We start from the raw sequence: 26,397 nt of genomic DNA, 5'->3' as shown, positions 1-26,397 counted from the left end.
AACTTCTGAAGAAATACTCCAAACAAAACTCATATAACAGCGGAATGACAATAGTAGTAGAATAGCTGCCAACGAGTTAAAGTATCATTAAATAAATTGGAGGAAAACAACAAAAATCATACTGAAATAAACTCGATTTAAAATAATTAAACCTTATTTTAGTTTGAATATTATTTCACCATACAACTTCAACTTCTAGTAATAAAATTTTCCCAGCAACGGTCACAACTAAAATGAGTCAAGGAAACAGCTAGTTATTTCTTTCTGAGATCCTCCAGCTCACCAGACAAAAATTTTTTACATGCCAAAACACGATAAAAACAACGTTTATTTGAGATAATACAAAGCGAACAGGGGTTAAAAAATTGACATTTTCATGCATAAAGAGCCAGTGATTTCTCCCGTGTGTTGAACTTAAAACTCGGCAACAAAGAACAGGTTGTAGAACTCCTCAGGACTCCATAAGGCCAATACCTGAGACATCGAGAGTGTCCGCTTCTGCGGCGACATCGCAGAAATTGTTAGAAAACGTCACCTCCTCGTAGACGTCGCACACTCTGCAACACAAGAACCGTTACCATCAAGCTGTAATATTTAACCATGCATCAAGAGCAGGGGTCTCCAAACTACGGTGGCCCTTTGCTAGGTTCCATCCGGCCCGCCGCGAATATCTCTTTGTTCAACATTATGTGTACAAAAATCGAGCTTAGCGTCTATTTCTGGTTACGCATCAACTAAAAACAATAAATCAGCGTGACTTGCCGGTGAAGGTTTCAGTAAGCTTGTTCTTGGCTAAAAAAGTTTGGAGATCCCTAATCTGGAGCATTAATCGCACATCTTAGTTATAGCCATACATATAACAGATGTACATCGATGGAGATAACAAGTTATACGTTGAACTTAAGCAGTGTACATGGAACTACAGAGATTAGCATTGAAACTTATTGGCAAGAAAATAGTAATTTTTGCATTATTTTAGGCTCAGGGCATTATTCAGTCATTCCAGACCATAACATGCCGCATTTTCAAATAAAAATTAAGAAAAAAATTTGATTGCCGCGTCGACTGGCTGCGAGGGACAGCCTAAGATACAAAATATTAATTTCACGCGCGTGACTACTCAGTGCAATGGAATACTTTTAAATAGTAAGTAATAATGTTTCATTTCCAAACAATAATTCAATAAGATCCAAAATAATAAAAAATGTTTTATATTTTTCAACAATAATTAAAAAAGAGCCAAAATAATAACAAAATTTAATATTTTCCAGCAATAATCTAACAAAAGAAGAAGTTATCTCACTGAGATAAGTGTTGTTGGTCGAGAGCGTGAAGGCTGCGGCCGCCCTTAGACGTCAGGATCTGGTCAGGGCGAGGCAGGTCGCGTGCGTCCCGAAGTTCAACGGCGCACGTCGCGTTGTCTGACAGATGCACGTGTGACAGCGACACCTGGAAGCATATACTCCATCACTAACATGCGCTCAAGTGTGACATTACCGTACGAAAAGCGTGTATGACATTTAATCTATTCGTTGGCGGAATTTACATAGTAAACTTTTTGTTTTCTGCCTGCAAATTTCGTTATCAGGCCTGTTAATGCAAATAACAGTGGTGTGGTGGTGGCCCAACCAGTTATTGTGGTGGAAGAAATTCAATTTTTTTATTATTTTTTTTTTAATTCGTCTTTTTTCAACGAACCTGAACTCTCGTCGTCACAAGGCATTTATATAAAAATTTGCCAACGAAACTCGTCTTTTTAGCGCATTTTCTCATTTATGGAAAAAATGCACTATTGTGCTCGCCATGTCCGTCTGTCTGTCCGTCCGTCCGTCCGTGACCTCAAGTTTTCGTCGATGAGAAAATGCGCTCTCTGTCACTCACTGCAGTGAGTACCGAGTTTTATTTTTTTAACTGATCTCAACTCTTGTTACAGGTCATTTATAAGAAAAATTCGTCAACGAAACTCCTTTTTCAATTGACCTCAACTCTCGCTACAAGGCATTTATACAGAAATATACATACAGAAATAGTGGTGTTGTGTTCAAACCTTAGCTCGCGCGTGTAGGCGGAGAGCCACAAGGCAGCTGCTGACGGCGGTGTGGGTGAGGTGCAGCAGAGCGTCCTCCCTCACGTCGGCGCCCACATCTTCACAGGGGCCCAGGCTGCCGCCCTGTACCTTGCACACGCCCACGCGCTTCTTTCTTTCGTTTTCACTGTCTGAAATTGATGGCTTGTTAAAAGTTGTAATAGTGCACTTACTATTAATCTTCAATACTAAATACTAATTTATTCGATTCTAAACAAGTTAACATATTTAAATGATTTGTCGACTAATGGTAACAAATAACATGTCTTTCACCGCGAAATAGGATATGTAACGGTATATGTATAATTAGACATATGTTAATTTAAATTTGTTAACTGAATCCAACACCTAAATCGCTTCAGCAGGAAATCGGTGTTACACGCATTTTTCATTCCTATATAATGATCTATGAAAACAAGATGACCAAAGGTGCATGAAAAAAATCTGCAACCGTGACAAAATTGGCAACAATGCGAGCAATACCTGCAGTACTGGATTCTGAAGCGACAATCACGCCTCCGCGGCAGCCTGTAAGACAACATAGACTAAGTCTATCAATAACTTAGAAAAGAGCTGCTGAAATAGATCAAGATTAATAACAAAACAATGTTTCCGAAGTGCATAATGTATAATTTAAGCTCATATTCAGTTGCACAAAAAAGTTGCACCAACAGAAATTTTCATGCAAAAATTGTTATTTTTAATTCAATTAATTGTTAATTAAGGGGAGCGTCTAGGGTAAAATTTATCTCGGCTATTTACAGACGGCCCACTCTGAAACTTGGTACACTTATGTAAAACAGAAATCTAATCTAAAATGTTCATGTGAATTTTTCGAAAAGAATTAAAGAAAACGTGAAAATCTTAGAAAACGGCCAAAAAGGGGGTACCGTAAATCTCCAACCTAGGTTTTTCAAGCTGGAACATCGAGACACACATCATTCGTCGCGTAAAGACCATATCTAAAACTGAACACGGCGGTTTTTTGGATTTCTCATTTTTATGAGTGTGGGAGCATTTTTCGTAAATTTTTCGATTTCCCCCCGCCACCACCCATTTTTGCGGAATAAAATTCAAACTATAACGAAATTAGAAAAACGCCCGCGTTCAATAGTAGATAATTTCGTTGCGCATCGAACGTTATATGTCTCATTGATGTAGCTTCAAAACTCTAGGAGGAGATAGGTTTTCCGTGACAATAAGTGTGAATGTTGAGGAGAGCGCGACAAAGTCCCGCGCGTACCGCAATATGTGCTCAATGTAGCATAGATACCAAACTAAACGTTTCTGGAGCTTGATTCCACTCAAAGATGATGGGAGCGACTACATGCACATCTCTCCGTACAACGCCCGGAGGCACACTGAGCCACACCTCATAGAAACACTGTATTTGTAGTGCTGGGCAGCGAATAAGCTCCTATGTAATTACTGAAAGAACTCCCCCACCCGCCCCTTTCATGAAATGTCGTGAAATCATAAATCAACGTACAGAGATGGCAGTGGTATCGTTGGATAGGGCAGAATGTCAGCTTTAAACCGCGTATAAAAACCGAAAAAGTGAAAATTTCCAATTTTAAGGTAGACGCTCCCCTTAACTACTCGTGGTACTGATGGTAGAGCATTGTTTAGACACTTCAGGGAAACATGAGCAGGAGAATATATGATTTCATCCCCTCAAAATTGGCTCCCATACGTAATACGGTATTACATTTTATTATTCACTAATATCAAAATAATTAATATTCGGTCCATCGGGGCGATCGCGAATATATTTGTATCATTTAAAATGTAATTCCTCCAGTATTGCTAATGGAATGAAAAGGGCAATTTTAAATTAGAGGCTTAATTGAGTGCATAATCTAGTAGTCATCATGCGATTTCATTGCTCATCTTAATGGAAAGACAAATGCTGACCTTGCACAAAACAATTGTCGAGAAGCACCGTACAGCTGTGGACGAGCAGTGCTGTCTGGTGGGCTAAAGGCCTCAGCGTAACGTTCCTCAAACACAAGTCCGGTGCTTCTGCTGCACAAATAATAAAACGAAGTCAATATATATTAATACAACATTACATATCAAACCACACGTCAGTTTTTTCCGCTGCACGAAAAATTATTATAAACAAATCAATAATAATCACCCATTACACAACAAACACAAGTTAATAATAAAAATACCGTAACTCAAGGTCAAATTGAAAGTCAACTAAGGGTAGGGTCAGACTAAGGGTTGAACCAGACTAAGGGTTGACTCAGACTAAGGGCTGAGTGGCTGACCCAGACTAAGGGTTGACCCAGACTATGGGTTGACTCAGACTAAGGGTTGATCCAGACTATGGGTTGACTCAGACTAAGGGTTGAACACAACATTACTCACGTGCAGTCTTGAGTTTGCTGTCGATGATGCCGACGTGCATCATGACGTCACCAGCGCCCACGCCGCTCCCGATGATCACGCCATCGCCAATCCCTGAACAACAAATAGCCAACTGAGCACGAGTTACTATTTAAAGAAGATTTATGAAATGGAACATTTATATTTCCAAAGGGATAAAATTTGCATAAATTGAGGAAGTTACATAAGAGCCTGAAGACTTAGCTGAAGCGGCTTACATATGTCGCATACACAGGTAAAAAATTTCGAGCTCACATTGGCCGTTATTCAAATCGCGATGGGGAGATCGTTATGCAAATGAATGATTTTCGACTTGAACGTAATGAAGGCCTTATCCACAATGGCAAAGGCGACTTTTTCTTACTTAAAATTTCGCAACAAGCTCAATTGGAAGGTAGAAGTCGTTTTCACCATAGTTGGTGCATGAATTCAGAAGCCCTGAAAACAATGCTATCCACAAAAATCAGCGAACTTCGAACGTTACAAAAAGCGCCAGCCCGTAGGTCATAACCAGCGCCAGTGTTGTAGGTAATTCTTCAGTATAATAATAGACCAAATTCGAGAGGGGGCAATTCATTAACCAAGAAGGTAATTTTTTCTGTGCGTGGCAGGCGAAGGACGTACCAGCGGGAGTGGGACGTTCAAATTCATCATGTACTATGGCCACTCCTACCCTCCTCCCGTGCCACGGCCGATCTTAATGAACCGCATTCATAACTCACAATGAGCGTAAATATTATCCGGAGCGTCACAGTGATAGTTTTTTGGTTCCCTTCAACATTATTTATTGTACAGCACAGACGCGGGGTTCGACATTTACCATGAATGGCGCCCCCTGCGACGGCAAGAGGCCCCAGACTCTGCAGCAGGTGATGACCGGGCAGGAGCAGGAGCAGGTCGCCTCCACTGCAGTGGTCCAGTGCAGGCTGCAAGAAGCTCTCCAGCAACACGTTCCACTCCGTGCACTGCAAACAAAAAACGGTAAAATTACACATAAGTAATGGTAACCCTACACACAAGAAACAGTAACATTACACACAAATACACTTTTCACACAAAGTTTTTTCCGATTTACAATGTACAGTTAAGGGTCCTGAAGATTTGATTAAACGAACGTTTTATTACTGCTATGCTAAAGCGTATCATGCAGTGACAAACGACTTCTTCGATAAAAAGGTAGCTCCGGACATTTTCACTTTTTAGACTATCCGTTGAACTGAGGAATTTTTCAGCGTAATCCTCAAATGAAAGAGCCATTATGACACTGAACAATAAGACAACCTTCAAGAACACGACAATCAAATGAACTATTATCAGATCTAGGTTTTGCAAGCCTTCAGCAAAGTGTCTTGCTCCAAAAATTCCCACTAAACAAAATTTAAGAAATAAAAGACTCCGGTTATTGGAGGATAAGCTAACCAGTAGGGTTACTGAGTATTAATGTATGTAGCAGCGGCGTTGTGGTCCACCATTTCGTTCCTGTTATGAAAAGGACTTTACTGTTAGTCCCAATTATCCACGTAGACAAGAATGGCTGGATGCCACACTTTCGTGTGGCAATCGTTGGGAGCAGACCTCTAGTGCAACTACACTTGAGGTCTACACTACTTGAAACTCTGTTTAAAATGAATTTAAGTGTTTTAATCTAAGTGTTTTAATTTTTAATTTAATAATTTTATTGTGTTTGCTTTTCTGAAGCAAGTGATAGCAAGAGAATGATTTTGCAATAGTTACACAAAGTTTGAATAGAAACAACGATGTCCCCCTTTAAGTAACATCTGGCCAGTTGGCATTTCTCATTTGTTTGTGATTTATTAATTACTCTTGTTTCTATACATTAAATTCTGTGTATAAACTAACTCTACTTTTGTTACTTGCTGAATTAGAGTTGATTAAATTTTGGAACAATAGGTACCTATATAATTAAACTATCAATCAACCTTGAAATAGCCTAGACACTTTCAAAATCGCTTTTAAATCAATCTTAATAATAATAAGACACTTTATATGCAACATTCAAGACAATGGCTGACGATACGTGATAATTGCAGAACGATAGCAGTAAATCCAGAATTTTGATCGTTACTTCGGGGATCACGTCTCTGTACACTGACCTTAGGGCACTACTTATGGCAGCCGTGTCATGATGTTGCTGTAATCTACCTTTGAATACTAGTTACGTAGTATTAGTAGTTAACTAGAGCTTTAGATGAATAGTTTTACAGCACATGACACTGACCTGAAGCTATACTGTAACTTCGATACATTGTCTGGCATGCGCTGCATGAGCTGCTACAGCTTACCTTTAAAGAATAGTGACGTAGCAGTAAAAGATTTACTAACACTTCAGATGGATAGTCAAGACCCAAGACACTGACCTGAGGGTACAACTTCGAGACGAGGTCTGGCAGACGTTGCATGAGCTGTTGCAGCTGCTTCATGGAGCTGCAGCGGCCCACCAGCCACACGTTGTTAGCAGCGCCACAAAGGACGGCGCTGGAGCTGTCGTAGCCCGAGCTGTTGTGGGTCTGACTGAGCTCCGTGCCGCGCTGCATGCATAACTCCCTGCAACCCAAGGCTTATAGGTAATAATATTAATAATAATAATAAGGTAATAACTACCTACGCATATTGCAGGACTAGCAAGACAAGTGCTCGCTGCAGTAGATTCATAAATACAGTAGTACCAGTGGTTGAATACGCATTGATAACTATAGAAACAGTACCATTAAATGCAGCACAGATAACACTGCAAATAGAAAAGCTTGTACGAAACTAATAGTTAATGCAGCACAAATCACAGTGGCAATATGAATGATTGATGATAGGTACAGAAACACGAATGGTTGGTGAACGCACATTAGAATGTCAGAACTAATTTCAGATGCATCACTGATAATAATGAAAACAATTATATCAGGCGCAGCACCGTTTAGTATTGCAACACTAATGTTGGATGCAGCACAGATAATTATGGCAACGGTAATCGCAGGTGCAGCACTGTTAATGGCAACGATAACCAATATCAACTGCAGGATGGCCATTCGAAACTTTGTACAATACAAACGGCTGACGTAGCACAGGTAACCAACATGGTAGCTCAATTGCAAGAACAACATTGGCTCAGGTTTTTATGCAGCACACAAGACCGTTTAAATTAATGTAATACATTAAAATTACCTAACGATTAATCAGTTGACAATTAATGGAACAGTCGTGTGCAGAGTCTCAAAAACAATCTACAGTGTAGGTCAAAATTGAGAGAATATATTTATTCCAAACGAGTCTGAGAACAGGCAAATTTAACAATTGCATTGTCATCTTCAAACCACTTTCCTTCTCTTACATAAACATTACATTTCATGTCACACATTTGCGGGCTTCCATTTCAGAGCTCTTTTTTACATAGGTTTTTGGAAAAAAAGCGAGTGTAGAATTAAAATAGTTAAATTAATACAGGATAATCAGCAAGTATATAGAAAAATTATATTACCTCTCGATTCCTTTCTCTTCTCGCATCTAATATAACTATTTTGATGAATCCTACCAAGAGCGTATTTAATCCATATCATTGTTCAAAAAATATTAAAATAAATATATTTAATAATTAGCTAATAGCATTCAATAAATATCTAATCGGACCTGCAGGATATTAGGCCTAAAATGAATGCGTTCTGATGTGCTCGAATTTACCAAATTTGACTGTGCTTCGTTAAAATTGGACATTCTTAAAACTAACCATCGAGGGTAGAAGAGACTGAGACCCATGGTTGAACTATATTAGGTTGACCCATGAGGATTTCCGTCTTTCAGTTCAGCTATCTTATTACGTCACTGAGATCGCGAAACGTAAACAATTCCGTCATTTCCATGACGGATTGGTTGACTGGTTTGTTTGCATCTCGGCGATTGGTTAATGCCCGTGACGTCACTGAGATCAGAGACGTCACAAGCGAACAACAAACTACATCACCAAAAATGAGCTTCTCGCGGGTCAACCTTATACCGGTACTAGTTCAACCATGCTGAGACCTACCTCATGCTTGTGACGTCACCTCATGCCTGTGACGTGTTAATGGCCGTGACGTCACCGAGATCAGAGACGTAACCGGAGAACAACAAACTACATCCGCAAAAAATGAGCTTCTCATGGGTCAACCTTATATACTAGTTCAACCATGCTGAGACCTACCTCATAACGGGGTCTCTGAGTTTCTCGAAGTGTTCACGAAGAGCCTGCAGTTTGCTATGCAGTTTGCTGAGCTGCTGTACGTCGCCAGCATCAACCTCGCAGCCATCACGCCGCACCCCGCATGCTGCCTCCAACTGCACATTATTCTTCATATGTCAACAGATCTTTCATATGCTATTGAAGGAATTAATTTGTCTCCTCATATTATTTTTACCATTGACAGTTCAGATATTCTATTAAATTTCTAAACGAACAACAATAATATATCATTGCAAACAACGAACAAGTTAGTTGTTATCTGACTCAAATGTTCATCAAAAAGTGGTAATAAATTTGCTATGCATAGTAGAAGTCTGCCAACTTCATATGAAACCTGATTAATAGAGAAAATTGAGAGAAAAATGAGTATTCGATAGCACCAACTATGCCTATGATATAGAATTTTTGTTGAGCCTGATGAATCTCATTACCTTCAGCTGGGTTAAGATTGTCCATGTTGGTTCAATTGAGGTAGGTAAATCAATTACCATTAGTAATATAAGTTTAATTGCAGCAGCTCACCTTATCAATGGCGGATAGGGCAAGCCAAGCGTCCCTGACGTCTCTGTGCATCTGTGCAGCCACGGCCGTGGGGATCCCGGGCACCTCGCCTTGCAGCTCCCGGTACCTGAAATACACTCAGGGAAATGAGCGAGTCTTTGTGTCCAAATGCAATTTTTGCCCCTGGTGAATTGACGCAAGTGAAAATCAGTGGCACATTAACACAAGTGACCAGCAGTGACACATTAACACATGTGTTGACACACTTATTACACAAGATGGAATTCATCTCTTGTCCCAGAAATGGCAATTTTAGGACGATAAAATGATTATTGTGTCAAATATCAAATGCAGGAAATTATAGAAATCGGGCAAGAATGTCCTCGTAAAAACATTGTTATAGTTAAATGAAGCGGCTAACAATGATGTTTTATTGTTTTGAGCGAAATGGACAACAAGTTAGCAGTAAATTTTACACTCGGCTCCTCGGCCAACAAAGATACAGCGGAACAAAACGTTTGATTATTCTTATTCATATATGTTAGATAAAATATCAACAAAATAAAAAATGTGGTACGAACATTTCTCACAAATGAACGAGGTTAATGAAATAATTTAACTTGCATTGGTTTAAAAATCTCGATGTTGCCAGCACATAACATACTATCAACTCTGATCGCATTATCGCATTAGGCCATGTTGAGTACTGAGACAAGTGTCCACGTTGCTAATCAGTAACACATTTACTCTGAACACATAAGGGCATGTTGAGTACTCACAGCAAGTGTCGGTCAGCAATGGTGGCTTCATTGTAGCAGCAATAGTCTGCTTCCGCATCCCATGGATAGAAAATGTGCTTATAAAAGAACCTGTTTGGAAAAAATAGTTTAGAAACGTCTCGTTAATATAACGGAAGATGTTTATGTTGAATTATTTGCATAAGATATGCAAGAAAGGAAAGGCTCCTAATAGAGGAGTCTTTCCTCTCTTAATGAAATTTTATAAGGCGAGAGATTGTCTAAAACCAAATATGGAATGAATAACGGCTCTACTATGAATATCGTTGGACAATTACATGGATATCGAAATAATTGACAATTGAGTTGATTAATTAAACAGCATAAGGTCATTTAGGTACGTAGAGGATACATCAATCATTGGGCGCGACTCAGCAAAATTATCAGGTAAGATCGATTATTTGTTTCATTATCAAGCCAGAATCTCATTCATTATCCTCTTGGTCGTGTTATCAAGCCAGAAAATCAATCATCTTCTACATAACCAAGAGAAAACTTTTTTGCACGAGGCAGCACTGCACAAGCCAATGATCAAGTCCCTCCATATTTCAGCGTGAGTCCCTATTAAATAAGAGTCAACATCTTACGGTAGCTCAACAATTCGTTTCTGAATTTCTAGTGAGTTACTTAATTAAATAATGCTAGGTTTTTAAATTTATGTTCAACAAAATTAAATGATGTTTCTTAAACAGAGCACTGAATAACTAACCTTACAAGAGCAGTCACCTCGGCCGTCGTCTCCACATCAAGGACGTGATTTTCCTGCTCCACAAGCGGAGTCAACTCCCATACCCGAACGTTGATGATGGTGCCAGCAGCTAATGCTATGTTGTTGGCTTTGTCTAAAGGTTTTTCCTGTGATTCACTGAACTTTTTTGAGTTATCAATGTTTATGAATTTTTGCTCCACGTTGGAATTCTCTGAACCTGCACTCATCATTTCATCAACGTCCATCTCAGTTCCATGATTGATAGTGAGATCGTTCTGCTTCCTGAGCTCGGATAATGCATGCACTTTAGTGCCGGTGATTATCCCAGAGCTTTGCTTCACATCACACCTTCTCACCTTCTTCTCTTGTGTGGGTGAAGAAGAACTAATTTTACGTACAGTGTCCTCTTCATCTCCTTCAATGAGGCAGCTCTTAGGCTTCATATCAAGTTGATTCTTTTGACAGCTGGACAAATTCTTCAAGCTTTTGATGAACTCCGCAACGGAGCTCACAATCTCGACTGTTGCTTCCAGCTTCTCCTGACTGACGTCCAGCACCTGGAAATGAAATACATTAGAAACGTTTGGTGTATATTTCTAGCAATGTTGGTTCATATATTCAAGATCATATGCGATATGATATGAACTCATTAATTATTTAACCTGACTGAATTCCACTCTGGGAACTTAGGAACATCACATTTAGTGTAAAGAAATTTAGTGTAAAGAAATTTAGTTTCTTTTCAACAACAGGTGCCAATAAGAGAATCAATAAAACTTGAGATATAAATGTTTTAATGAACTTCACAATATGTATACCTATAAGGAAAATCCATCCAAAAAAGGGTTACTAAAATCATTCCATCTATGGAACAGAAATAGGGTAGAAAATGTGGAGAATTTCTCTACATTTGAAACAATGAAGAAAATACTGAACATGTGTTCAGTCAGTGTCATGTGTCATTGATATCTTTTAAAACAATCCATATCAAAGCCTTGGGGCAGAGGTCACCAAAAATTTACACTAAGGCCAAATAACTTAGAAAAGGGTGAACAAAGCTTTCTAAAGTTTATGGCAAGTATGGGTCATTTAAAAATTATGTTTATGACAATTATGTGCCTAATAATCATTAATTTTTAATACTAGCAAGCCAAATGTTCTTGCAAGAAATTTCAAGTATAGATGTACCTATTGAGTTAGGTATTAAAGTGGTATTATTGCAGATTAACTACATCCAAAAAAAAGGGTGTTTTTTTTTAATTATATGTTTTTTGGGGTGTAGATTACGAATCTGAAATCCATTTTTGGCGGTCGGCATCGGAAAACCGATTTTTTTCGTAACCCCCATGTTAGTAAGTCGCGAAAAAAATCGGTTTTCCGATGCCGACCGCCAAAAATGGATTACAGATTCGTAATCTACACCCCAAAAAACATATAATTAAAAAAAAAAACACCCTTTTTTTTGGATGTAGTTAATCTGCAATAATACCATTAAAGTCATTAGCTTATTGAAACCTACAGCAGAATGTACATTGAAGTGAATAATAATAGCCTCACATCAACTATATATTCATGCTGGCCAAGAAAATCATAATTGAGTTTTGATGTGCCCGGAGGAGCTCTGTAGAAGTCAGGTCGCCACGCAGCCCTCCAGCCAGCTGGTTCAATTGAGTCCACAACATATTCAACAAGGTTCTTTTCTGCGCTATCAACACCTCCATCTGTGAAAGCGCAGAAGAGTAAAACAGTAAATAGACTTATAAATATATAAACTCTAGATGTCATTTTTTGAGGACAGTAGCTACATATAGCAATGAAAACATTACAGTAAAGTTGACCAAGAGTTACTGTAACAATTCTTATAGATACAGTTGATGGAAGAATACTTTGGTCAAAAGAGAATTATTTGTTTGTTCCACTATAAATATATACCTGCCTTGAGTGGGGTTGAAATTATTTAGAAACAATTCTGGGATATTTTTTTGAGCATTGTTGGCATTTTGAATTATTTCTAATAGTCTAGAAGCCAGATTGTAGTATTAACCATATGTTGATCAACTTGATTTACAATTTGTCCAAGAAAAAAATCCAATCAACATTGAAGTATTGTTATTTGAAGAGGATTCAATGTATGTTAATGCAGTAAATTTTTTGTAAATGATCATTTTCAATTGTTCAATATTGATATCATTATAAAAAGACAAACCATGCTCATATTGTATAGAAACATTAAATCTACTAGCAAATAAATATAAATGTATTGTCTAGTGGCACTACCAGCAAGCAATCAATTTCAAAAATAATGATGCAAACTTTGCAGAATTGCATACAACAGAGAGAAAATATCAACAAAGTGAAAAAATAATGTACTCACATCAGTGTAGAAAAGACAAATGCTTGAGTAAATACAGTTATTGTTTCTTTTCAACTTGACAATTAAACAGTAGTGAAATAAGAAATAACATTAAGAATTTGAGATAGTGATCTATAGAATTAATATCTAAACTTTTTGCTATGACAAGCAAGAGGTTGCAATAAGAAACTTGCTATAAATACCTTTTAAAATTTTACACAATTCTTGTATGTGGTCTTCAGGGTCCCATGACACTGTAAACACATCCATGATGAAATCTCTGCAACAATAATCTTCATTACAATATGCCATTGAAAGGTTTAAGGTTAGATATATAATGATAATAAATAATGGAATCAGATATCTTATGAAGGCACATGGAAATGATGATGGTTGAAAAATCTTAAATTCTCTCCTATTTTTGGAATCGAGTAAGATATGATATGGCTTACTAAATAGTATAGAGCATGCCTAGATCATAGATGGCCGGCTAAAAATTGTACATCTTTAACATCTATTGACTGCACAAACAAAAATTTTTATTAGAATAGAATAGAAGTGTCGGCGTTGAAGAAATAGGCCCATGGCCTGTTGCCGATTCTTGAACTTTTCGTGACTTGATTCACAAGGGATCCGGCCTTTGGAACCCGATCGTACTTATTGCCTGATCCATAATTTGCTAGGCATTTCAAGACTGAACATATGCTTCTGCATAGCTTCGTCTAGTCTGTTTTTGAAGATGTTCATACTCGGTCATAGTGGCAAAGCAGAGAGTTTTTAAGACTCTTCCTCAAGTTCATTTTTGAGTCCTATAAGTAGACCAGTAAAGTATCTTGGATACCAAAATTACCATACATAAGAAATCTGTTCAAATCTTGAGTAAATGAGGAAATTAAAAATGAACTGATTCTAAAAAATCACTGGTTTGCAACTTCCACATGTTGGTGACTCGAAGCGAGAAGAAATGTTGTCGCATGGATGTGTTCCAATGCTGTTTTTATAGTTTATTACTGAATTAGTGAGAAAATAAAAAAGAAATAAAAAAAAGAAAATAAAAAAGAAATGCAAGTCAAAAATCCAACATACTCACAATCACATTGCACTCGTGCACAGTGAGACTGAGCCTCTGAGGCACTCAGCTTGAAGTTGCAACGAGACGATTGCGGTTTGAATTTGATTGCATCGCATTTAAACGAATGGACAGGATCACAGTTGACAACTTGACACTGGACTGTTTGGAGACGCACATAGCATAGGTAGGCTACATGATACATGTGATCTACGCTACCTACGTCAATTTGACTTTAACCTTACCAAAGTAACTAAACCATTACTCAGTACTGCAATCACGATTTCATCACCTTAAAAACAGCCGGACAGGAATTTCATATTGTTAAAAAGGTGATTATTATGAATATTATTATTAGAATACCTACATTGGATTGGAGAGCCGTTATGTTATGACGACCACCGTCCACCGGCGCTGAGTAACAATTGAGAACTCGTCAAGCCCTTCTCGGGCACAGGAACTGACCCTGACGAATGACGTGTGAAACTGTGAAGTGTGAACCTCTACCTCTTTCCCGCGATGAGCACAGCAGAAATTTGAATTCTCGCAGGGACGTCATAACCTATCCGTAATTATGGTTAAAGAAAATTTTTCATTCAAAAGTGAAATGCTTCCTTCTTTTGAAACTAGAACCACCGGCATTTTTAGTTTCCTGATGAAAGACTGGCATTAACAAACGGACAAAATTGAGCGAAATATTGATGAAAAAACTGGTCGAATAATAACATACTTAACTAGCAGGTTACGATGCGTTGATTGGGATTGATCATTGCGATTAAACAATCTCGTTCCCGTAATCAAAACAGGATAATAGAATTCATGTTAAAAAATCGTGTTCCCTAATTGAAGTATTGAAATTGAAAAATTATTTGTGTAGGCCTGATGGCCTTTTCCTTTTCGTGCCTTGTTTACAGATCTAAAATCGTGTCATTTGACCGGATCTTTTCATGACGGACGATAGTTTTAAGTAGCTACTAGACTTATACCGCGTTCGATATCGGTACTTTGATGAAAAACATTAGCATGGACCAAAATATCAAATAAACTTATTTTAAATGGGCAAATTCAATAAATTTTACGACGCTTAACGAATTTTGACGATCATACATTAATATTCAGGCGCAGATAAAATAATGCTATATGTCTGTGTTTGAGATTAGTAAACCATACTGCGTGTGTGGCTTCAAAAAAACGCAACAAGTTTCCCATATGAATAATAGGAAGCAGGTTCATACAATACAGTAATATGAGCAGGATTCAGGTAGCCATTGACATTCAGTAGAGGAAGATTACACTGATTAATCCAATATTTCTTCTCAGTCGAAAAAGTACTCATATCAAAGAGGCGGAAGTGCCGAAAGTTACTGCGCTTCAATGGATAGGACATAAGAAGCATCAGCATAGAACAGCCTAGACAGGCAAACAGAAATGACATTCGTACACGACGTCGCCTACACCTTAAGTCGGTCATCCCCGAGACAGAAAAGAGAAAGAACTACAAGAAATATTGCCTAAAAACAATTCAACTTCTCAACTACAGGGCCCGCAGTCAGACCTTGCAAGCGGTTTTTGGATGCTCGAGAACAATGGTTGTAGAAATGAAAATCTCCTGCTTCTCCTTGCCTTAAAAAGCGTGCTACGAAGTTCTCTTTGAAAGTAATGAGAATATAACTTAAATTCAGAGAAGAACCAATCAATTTAGATGAAAATATGTCATTAGACGTTAAAATTTTACTGATGAGTACATTAATGTTCCTTGCTATGATGTCGGATGAATCTCGCGATCTTGTCGCAATGCTTAGTCACACGCCAAAGAAGTTTTCAGCAGCGTAATGAACTTTAACAGCAGCCAAGCTGAAGATAGCCACACATGTTTTACTAGCGTCACAGGAAAGAAAATGACAATATTATTTCGATAGTAGTTGTTTTATATCCAAAAAGTCAATAGTAAAAAGGAAAGATATTCATCAGTAATGCACGCACTAGAAACGTGGCACACCACAATAACGTTAATTATATTGACCATCAAACAAATTGCATACAAATTTCTCTCTAGAACTAAGTATATGGTGAAAACTGTGATACTGAATACAATTAATGAGATCGTGTCTAAAAAATCGGTAGCAAAGGGTAACAAATGCAGGAAATTGTACAAATCACAAACGTTACACCAAGTCAGAAATTTCAATGGCAGACATGAATGTTTTTAAAGTTTGTATATTTGTAGAACACACTTTTTACTTATAGCATATTGCCTTGAGATTTCAGAAATACTGAACAAATTCGTGGGCAAAAAATTTGTACATAAAACTATTTTTGCAGAGCATCATCAAGACATTTTAACAAATGCTTTCTTTATTTTCAAAGGATCAACAGGCTTGTCATTGTTGTCAGTCTCGACAAGCCCAAGCCTCTTGATGACCTGCATGCCACTGTATACACGACCTGGAAAGAGAGACTCTGACAAATAAAATATTCCAACAATTCAGGCAAGAATACATAATATAGTATGAACATAAATAAGATGTCTCTTTTCTAAGTACCCAACACCTAAAATAGTGAATAAGGTAGTGAGAAACTTCAAAGAGACTTCAAACCTTCATGACGAATACAAATAATTTTGTGATAGATATAAATTTCACCTCATGGAGAAGTTCAATTAATAATTTTTGTTCATGGTACAATTGAATAACTTAATTGGTAGACAAACAGGCTACGATGCATTACAACGCATTGAATAATTGATATAACAGACTATATTCAATTTGGTAGCTATACATAAATAAATTTGTACTATACAACATGCAAGCACGAGTGGAATATTTAATTTAAAACATGCCATCATCAGAACAGGAAGGACATCAGTGGATTTACAGAGAATTCCAATTGTTTTGCTCCAGAAATATGCATAATATGCAAATTTTATTCATCTAAAAGCTTTAGCTTAATTTCAATACTTGAAATATGAATTAACATTCAAGACCATTAACACTTCCCACAAGATAGTACTAAATCAATTTCAACAGATAATACGAGCATTAGGCAAAAACTTGATGTGCTGAATAAAATGAAACATTTGAATGTGCTTAAAATAGTTACAGCAAATGAAAACATTAGGCTCACCAAAAATAGTATGTTTGCCATCAAGCCATTGAGTGGGGGCAAGTGTGATGAAGAACTGAGAACCATTGGTATTAGGTCCCGAGTTTGCCATGGAAAGGATGCCAGCACCGGTGTGTTTCAGGTCAGTTTCAAGCTCATCATTGAACTGATGGCCATAAATGCTTGAACCACCTCTGCCAGTACCAGTAGGATCACCACCTGCAATATTATAAACATTAATTTCGTCATGGGGAAAAGAAATGTTGCAAATACATTTTGAGGATCAATAATGTATATAGGTAGATAGATTATCCCACTTGGAAACAATTTATTCTGAATTTTATCTCAGACACATGGCTGTTTCACAGCACGTAATTAAATTGAATCTGGTTAATTTCATGATAAAATTTTGTAGATATTCACAATCATTTAACTGGCTTTGCTGATTTTTAGGATCATTCTCCAATTTTCAACATTCATGAATTTGCATTAAGTGTAATGTATAAAATATACTTTTGATTGTATGCATGTTTTTTGTGATAACTAAAAATATCTTTATCAGTGCACATTAAGTTATCGCTGGGAGTATACATGGCACATTTTTAATTTTTGTCATCATAAATCCAAACATTGAGACATTAGAAAATGAATTATATATTGGATACATGGAAAAATTTGCCTAAAGAAGATTGTAAGGAAGAAACAAAGGTAATTACCCTGGATCATGAAGTCTCGTATGATTCTGTGAAATGGACAGTTGTTGTAGTAGCCACGTCTCGCCAGCTCAGCAAAGTTGCGGCAAGTGTTGGGTGAGTGACTCCAGTAGAGCTCTACAGTGAACTCACCCATGCTGATAAATACAGAGCCACATTTGAACAAGCTGATAAATTTTTCATTATTACAAATGCTTTTATTTAATTGACAGAATAACACACAAAGCACAAGTTAAAAACTAAATGGAATATATAATTGCAGAATAATAAAGTGTTTTAGAAGTAAATTTGTCTGGTAATTACTTGGAAAGTTTTTGAATACAGTGGGCAAAATATCTGGAGAGTTGTTCATACCTTACATAGTACCTAAATCATTTTGACTAAGGCATAAATAATTCAAGTACAAGTTAACAATAGCTAATCTACTTTCATACTGAGAAAAAGGAAATAAAAACTCATTATTTCAAGAAGATAAATATACATGCAGATGCAGTAATTACAGACTTACATTCAAAGCTTTTACTTACGTTGTTTCAATTACAACAAATTGAGGCCGCCATGTTTTATCTGGGATGGACATTTTTGAATCCCAAATACCACAGTAATTCTTCTTTTAAAAACCAGAAAGATAAGTTTCAATGCTTAATAAAACTAATTTAATTTGAAAATCATGAAGATTGATAGTGTTAATAATTCTTCCTTAAATCTGTTCATAATTGCCAAAGATATTCATTATTCATTTAAAACATTCTGCTTGATTGAATGATTTAGGTTTTCAATTAATATATATTCCCTGGATGTAAATAGAAATATGGTATAATGGTACAACTTTTTTTCACAAGAAACATGCCTGGAAATTTTGGGAGGTTATGTATTGCTACAAAGTTTTGTAATTTATTCTCCAGTGGCAGCAGCATTCGTTGCAGTGACGCGTCAGCCAGTTTTTACCCACTCCTGGAGGTGCTGGCATGACAATTGCTCTCATTTTGCCGCGTGCTTGCACCTGAACTCTTTACCAAACTCAGGCACCGACTTACTGATCTTCTAGACAAAGTAAGTATCTTCCACAGGAATTACATTATCAGAGGTACCTCACTTGAAGACGTGTTTATGATTACACATTAAGCTGGTCCAACAATTTGACAACAGTCTTAGTAGGTAGTTGGGTACTTCACTTGCAGTACATATTTCCCTCGATTTATTAACTAGTGAAAAATTTAAAAAAAGGAATTTTGGCCGAGTACTTTACCGTAAAGTTTTGCAGGTTGCGTTAGTTTACAAAACTTCTCTTTAACTTCACTTCTTGTTTGTTTGTTTGTCTGTCTGCTACAAATCTTATAATCGATATTCAACACACTTCTACCTTCCAATTGATCTGTAATTTTGCACACTTGCGTAAAATTAGAGACAATGCATGAATCAATTGACAGTATAAATGATTTTGAAATTTTAAAAATTTTATTTTATATACGGTAGTATTAACAGAAATTGAAAAATATATCTTATAATCGATATTTAACATACTTCTACCTGTCGAATCGATCTGAAATTTTGCACACTTGCGTAAAGTTGGAGACAGTGCCTGATGGATCAATTCACAGAATGAATGATTTTGAAGAATTTGAACAAATTTTTATATTTTAAAAATTAATTTTTAAATATAGGGTAATGAAATTAGAAATTCATTGAACATGTGCCACACTCAGGATGATGTATGTTTTCACGGAATTTTCCCGTGCATTATGACTTTTTAAGCCATTGCTGTGCACAGTCGGCACAACTTCTGGCCATCCCCGCTTGTGCGCATAAGCGTCGGCACAGATACATTTTGTCAAGGGACAAGAGACAGAAAACTTATAATACTCAATATGCATTTAAGTATCCATCAAAAATCTATGATTTTCCTTGATATGGAAATTTTGTGAAAGTAAAAATCTAGAAATTTATTTTCGAAGACATTTTCTACGAATTTCTTATACAAACTGACGAACATCGTTTGTTTACCTTTCGTAGACCGTCCGGACATGAGGGCGGTGAGGCAATATTCTGTCCGGACGTGAGGCAAGTGGTGAATAACCAAGTCCTCAGAAATTGGGCATATGAAGTAAACAAATATTAGTGTCAGTGCACTGATAGGGTTATTAAAGATTCTACGGCTAATAAAAAGAGGCAGAAATAATTTCATCATTCTAATTAATGGAAAATAGTTTTAAGTGCGAAATCTTTTGTAAATAAAATATGTCTAGACATAACTTTCATCAAAAATTTCCAACATTGTCTTTACATACCTACTCTTAGGCAATGCTGATTCATCATCATGAGTCATGTGATGAGTCTCTTGAAGTTATTCATATTTTTTCAATGTTTGTTATTATATATAATTAACCTTCAAAATTGCAAAAAATGAGAACTGATGATTTTAAAAAAAAGTGCGGTGCCTGTATTTTTGTTTTTAATGGGTTTGCACCGCACAAGCCCATTTCTCCAGCCGGGAGGATGTCGGGACGGGAACGTAACATATTCCTCACATTGACATTCAGGTTTGTACTATTTGCCAAAATCAGTCCATCATTAGAAGGAACCAATCTCAAGCCATGTAAATTGTCACCTTATACTATTCAGTTTTGTAATTTCCAACCAAATTGTGATCTATGGATAATGAATAAATATTCATAACTGTGCCGACTCTTAGAACCTGAGTTAACACATTAGAAATCTAGTCAACTTGATGCAGATATTTGTTTGTGTATGATAGCGTTGCTGCGCATTCATCTTTTAACAACTTCAGGACTCAGGAGCGATGGCTGGCGCAAGCCGTAAGGTGCACTTTTTACTGGCGTATTATGGCGCATGGCGCAAATTGATGCAATGATAATAAAAATTCCCGCGCACCTGGCACATCTTCCTGAATCCTGACCATGGTACATGCAGGGCTGGAAAAGTCCTATTTTTGTCTGAAATATCGCGGCTCTAATATCATATAATTTCAGTAGGTATGAAATCTCGTGGCTCGAATGTCATAAATTTTTGTTTGATTGCACTCTGCAAACATGTCACTTCATAAAATTTTCAACTTCCGCAACCCGCATTGCTTTACCGTTCCCGCCAAAATATCCTGCAGAAAAAAAAACATCGTAATGTAACATTGTTCATGCCTCGTAAATGGCTTTTCATGGCCGAGATATGGAATTCACGGCTCGGTGAAATGGAATCATGGCTCGAAGAAATGGAATCATGGCTGGCAGATCCATAAAACCACGGCTTGAAAAATTCAGTCGGGGCTCGCCAAGTAGATATATTTCATGCCTGGGTACATGTGTAACATTGGAGACACTGGATTTTTTAGAATTGTTGTCTTTAAAAAGTAATTTTTAAATGCATATTATTTTATTATTAGTCAAAACGTGTAGTCTTGACTTGAAATACCAATTGTTCTAACTTCTCTTCCAGTTTCTCTTCGAAGAGCTGGTGTTATAGAATCATTTCAGCGATGTCGGTTGTGACTTGTGCCCAGTTTCTATTTGACATGACTAAGGCTTTGTTTCAAATGTTCATTGAATTTACTAGCAAACCAGAGTAGGTACCATTTCCCAATGTAAGTACGAGATATTTTTAATAGGTAGGGCCTACCATGTTATCATTTTAGGAACAAGACATCAGTGCCATTGGCCCATGACCAATGCCTCTGCTGATTAGACTTACTTTGTTTAAGAAATTACATTCTGAAAATTCTGGAAAATAATGCTTTATCGAGTTGAACCGTTGTTCAGTTTTAAAGAGTGCTCACTAACATGATTTTTATTGGTACCTGAATCTCAACTCAATTTCATTGGCTATTATCAAAGCTGGTCGCCTTAATTTTACTTTTGCTCCTCAGGGTGAAGGACACTAGGACAGCCTGACGACCTTGTTGACTCTACCGTTGGCGCCGGCTTTGCTGCTTTGTGACACGCTACGCCGGGAGCGCAGGCATAGACCAGCAAATTAATGCTCAAATCAGCCCTGGAGCCACATTAACCATCTAAATGCTATAGATATTGTCATCCTGGCACCTAAGCAGCTGTAGTCAATTGACCTATCTCCAGGCCAGAGTGCAGAGAGTGGATGCAGCGTCGCCAATATATGGGTTTTTAAGCCCTAAGCATTGCCGGGTAATTTTAAGATGCGTCGCCAGTTAATTTTTAATGAAAAGCCAAGGTTGCATGCACATGTTACCCCAAATAATTAATTTTACCCTAGAAACAGTCCGATTGTACAGCAAGTGTCAACTGAATATGTGATAATGCAGTCTAACCACTCTAATGTGACTGCAACTACGTAATCGTAAACTTGATGTGTGCATTTTTTTGGCGGGAACTCATCGCAACTGATTTCCGGACAAGCTTCACTGCATCCTGATCCATCCAACATACCGGAAACCTTACTTTTTTTAAATAGTTGGCCGAAGACTGACAAATATATTAAATGCAAGAATTTCAATCTAAATGTGTCAGCAAGATCTTCTGAAGGCAAAAATTTTGCTACTGTAGCGTCGCCAAAGATCTTGCAATATTCATCCACTCTCTGCACAGTGGTCTCCAGGGTGCAGAAGGTGGAAGCAGCATTGCCAATATATGGGTTTTTAAGCCCAAAGCGTTGCCGACCATTTTCAAAATGCGTCGCCGGGTAATTTTTAATGAAAAGCCATTTACGCTGAGTAATGAAAAACTATTTACAAACCACAAACTTATTTACAAGGTTGCATGCACGTGTTACCCTAAATAACTACTTTTATCCTAAAAACAGCCTGATTGTACAGCAAGTGTCAACTGAAGTTACTGAACATGTGATGAAGCAGTCTGACCGCTCTAATGTGACCGCAACTAGGGTAAACGCGGTATATTCCGTCACATTTAGGACGCATCGAGAAATGAAAAACTATAAAGAAATAACCTTATGTGTTACTCAAGTTCTGTTTGCTTTATGTGACTCTCAAAACACCGCACTACGTGTCAGCAACAACGAAACGTCACAAAATGTTGCCATATTTATTTGAAAGCCTTTAGAATGCAAACCTACCAAATCCCTATGTTCCGTCACTGTGTGTGGCAATGTTCGGCACGTGGTGAGGCGTATTCCAACCGCGCTTCAAATTCTACTGATACGTAATGCCGTCATCCACGTGTTCTAATTCCGTTCGCTGTGTGAGCTGTATTGGAATACAACACGACTTTGAATTAGAACACTAATGAATATTGAAAACTACTTAATTACGCTTTTAATTAACAACTATTAAGCTTTTAATTGAGCAAATTTTAATTTTTGTACACAGCTTGGAACGATCTGTGTGTCCAATTCAAGTTGTGACGGAATTAGTTTTCATGTGTCTAAATCCATTTCTCAACTTAATCATCTATTAATTTATTTACCACTTGAAATCAGCGAATACAAGTACCTATACTTAAGAGGCCCGTTCAGCCGGCTCAGCCGCGTTAGTCGCTAATGTAATTTTATAACTATTACTAGGTCCAATAACTCCCCTCATAAATAAGATATAAGTCTGAAATTTGGAATGCTATCCTGGCTAATTATTTTTAATACGTAGACATTAAGATAAATTATGTAAACTTTTTATTTCAATAATTGATTATGACTTGAGCTCACATTCTTTTTGTCAGATAGAAGTATTCCATTTAACAAGAAAGTGACAGTGTTCTGAGATGTCTAAAAATGCAACGTCTCTGTGTAAACATCGGTATACGATATCATTAACGGTCTTTTGTTCAACAGGAGTGGATGTCAAAGTTTAAGTTTAGGTTCAAACACCAAATTACGCACGTACGTTTTCCATTGAGGAATCGATTATAGGTATATAGCAGCCGAAACATGGTTGTAAGTAGCAGGCGGCCCCTCGTTTGTAAACAAACCTTAAAGTCTCGTGCAAATTATCGCCGATGGTCGCAGAGCGGCCCGTCCATCGCCTCCCGCCGACGAGCGCAATATCGCCGAGATTTGGGAGAAGCGGCCAATCTGCCGTTGTGCGCTCATAATCGCCCTCTACGCCGATAAACAACCGCGCCACGGCCTTAAATTTTAACTGGGAGGGTCCGCCATATTCATGTTTTTCTTATTTCTCAATGAAACAAACAGGCGAATTAATGTTTGTATTGGATGAGCTAATAGCCAAGAACTACCTAAACAATTCTGAAACGTATTATCCCAATACCCTTATTTTTAATGACTGCCTCCAACATACGCTGGGAAGCTCCACCGGATACTCTCAGCATTTCTTGAGAGATCAAGTCACATTCTCGTTTCAATTTAGACTTTAAACTATACAAAGAATTATGCCGTGCTCTGCAGACTCTACTCTCTATAATAGCCCGCACAGAAAAGTCTATTCAACTCAGGGATTCTTGAGGGCCATTCATTTTTGCTAATGAACTCTGGGATGTGATCCTGAACCAAGTTTTGGGTCAGTTGGAGTCATGTGATGGGGCAGAGTCTTGCTGAAAACTCCATGGTGAGCCGTTGAAGTGTTAAGAGGCCCGTTCAGCCGGCTCAGCCGCGTTAGTCGCTAATGTAATTTTATAACTATTACTAGGTCCAATAACTCCCCTCATAAATAAGATATAAGTCTGAAATTTGGAATGCTATCCTGGCTAATTATTTTTAATACGTAGACATTAAGATAAATTATGTAAACTTTTTATTTCAACTGTTATCAGGGAGGATGAAATCTTGCACCCCGATATTCGTAAAGCGTGTGATTTTTCTNAAAATATAATTTGTAAATAGAAATTTTTGTATGTCTTTATTCCTGAACTTTTGACGGTATTTTTACAGCGCACAGTATATGCCGTGACAATGTGGTATGGCGATGCCACTTGTATCAGTTGTTTACAGTACCGGCTGCGATAACAACACAAGACGATAGAGGTAGGGGAGGACAATGGGGAGGTAGGGAGGTAGGACAATGGGGAGGTAGGGAGTCCTATGGGGGTTGAGCGGAGGACACAAATTCCTCAACGCTCTCGTTGTATTACCCGTTCCTTCCTCCCTCTCTGTTTTGAGGGAAAAATCATGGTTACTTGGGCATAGCTAACTGCAGAGAAAGCTCTGCGCAACCTCCCAAAGTAGTCAGTGATTATTTTTTGAAAATAATTCGATAAGTGAACAGATCAATGTCACGAATGTAATTGAATAATTTTATCAGCCTAAACTATAGTTTTGGAGATTTCTTCAATGTGCAAACGTATTTTTGAGCCAGTCAATTTTTCAGTAAGAAACTAAATGATCGTAGTTGCTAATAATCATGAACAGCCTGAATGATCAGAATAGACTGGTGGACACTGTTCGCAGTGCACTGAATTTCTCCTGTCTGCAGCGAACGGTTTATCTATTAGTGAAAAATAAGCCGCTGTCTGCAGTGAAGATGAGAAATTTTGCGCTAACTCGGGAAATAGGGAGAATTTAAATAGTAATGAAAATGTTTACCTCGACGTAACTAAAAAAATCTATGCACAATTAATGTGCAGCTCATACTTCACTATTCTCGTGCACTTTCGGCCACGTCACTACGCTGCCAGACGCTGCCGCTGAAATTTACACTGCTCTCGCGCAGTGTGCCGAGTTTAGAGTTGGAGCGTCCGTGAACGGGCCTCTTAACGGCCCCAAAGTAACAACTCAGCTTCCAAAAAGTCCGAAATGTATCGCTGACTGTTCAATGTTACTCCTGAGTTGACAGAAACTTGTGGAGACTTCCCAGTGGCTGTTACCGCGGCCCAAACCATCACGGACAAAGGATGTTGACGTCCCGTTACTGTTCTGGTTGCCACTGATCCATCCCGACTCCAAACTCCGTCAATTTAACGGTTAACGTTTTGTTTAATGTCAAATTTCTTCTCGTCAATGAACATCAAATCTGGCAGCATGCTATCCTCCATGAGATTCAGAATGTGTTGGCATCTTTTGAGCCTCATTCGTTCATGACGGTCTGTTAGTTCATGATGGTAATATTGAATTAAAACGTTTGAAAGTTGGAAAGTTGTTCAGGTAGTTCTTGGCTATCAGCTCATTTAATGAAAAATTAATTTGTTTCATTGAGAAATAAGAAAAACATGCGTCTCCATGATTATGGCGGACCCTGTATATCTAATGGAATCAACCACAAATTCGCGCTTCTGAACCACAAATTTGCGCTTCAGTGATTGTTTATGTTGCGTGGTTAGTGACGCGCGCATCAAAACTTATATTTTTATAATTTGAACTCCGGAGCCGCGACCGCCAACTCTTGAACTGCTGCGTCGACCACGTGAGTAACACACGCGCTGTGATGTGCTAGACGTGGTGCAGGTGGTGTGAGTAACACATGCGCTGTGATGTGCTAGACGTGGTGCAGGTGGTGTGAGTAACACACGCGCTGTGATGTGCTAGACGTGGTGCAGGTGGTGTGAGTAACAC

General features: G+C 37.8%; 2 protein-coding genes across 3 annotated transcripts; both read right to left on the bottom strand.

The window, feature by feature from the left end:
- Positions 1 to 164: 164 nt before the first annotated feature.
- On the bottom strand, positions 165 to 14,681 carry LOC108670840. Of its 2 annotated transcripts, none has more exons than XM_018158331.2 (15): positions 14,508 to 14,681; positions 13,275 to 13,351; positions 12,276 to 12,439; positions 10,719 to 11,275; positions 9,992 to 10,081; positions 9,234 to 9,339; positions 8,673 to 8,806; positions 6,859 to 7,045; positions 5,301 to 5,445; positions 4,463 to 4,555; positions 4,001 to 4,111; positions 2,570 to 2,614; positions 2,048 to 2,217; positions 1,304 to 1,449; positions 165 to 557 (listed from the first exon to the last, which is right to left on the bottom strand). In XM_018158331.2, the coding sequence occupies exons 2-15, from the start codon at positions 13,339 to 13,341 to the stop codon at positions 452 to 454; spliced, it is 2,121 nt and encodes a 706-aa protein (XP_018013820.1). In that variant the 5' UTR covers positions 13,342 to 13,351; positions 14,508 to 14,681; the 3' UTR covers positions 165 to 451. The 2 variants fall into 2 exon arrangements, with proteins under 2 accessions (XP_018013820.1, XP_047738385.1); XM_047882429.1 differs by lacking the exon at positions 14,508 to 14,681 and adding an exon at positions 14,162 to 14,191.
- Positions 14,682 to 16,047: 1,366 nt separating this feature from the next.
- LOC108670839 (peptidyl-prolyl cis-trans isomerase-like 1) lies at positions 16,048 to 18,767 on the bottom strand. Its single transcript, XM_018158330.2, has 4 exons — positions 18,483 to 18,767; positions 17,959 to 18,092; positions 17,264 to 17,461; positions 16,048 to 16,585 (listed from the first exon to the last, which is right to left on the bottom strand). The coding sequence occupies exons 1-4, from the start codon at positions 18,533 to 18,535 to the stop codon at positions 16,470 to 16,472; spliced, it is 501 nt and encodes a 166-aa protein (XP_018013819.1). The 5' UTR covers positions 18,536 to 18,767; the 3' UTR covers positions 16,048 to 16,469.
- Between the last annotated feature and the right edge of the window lie 7,630 nt (positions 18,768 to 26,397).

The sequence above is a fragment of the Hyalella azteca genome, unplaced genomic scaffold (assembly GCF_000764305.2).
Source record: "Hyalella azteca isolate HAZT.00-mixed unplaced genomic scaffold, Hazt_2.0.2 contig10442, whole genome shotgun sequence".
Lineage (NCBI taxonomy): Eukaryota > Metazoa > Arthropoda > Malacostraca > Amphipoda > Hyalellidae > Hyalella > Hyalella azteca.
Note: the sequence above shows the minus strand (reverse complement) of the source record. Positions and strands in the feature narration are given on the sequence as shown.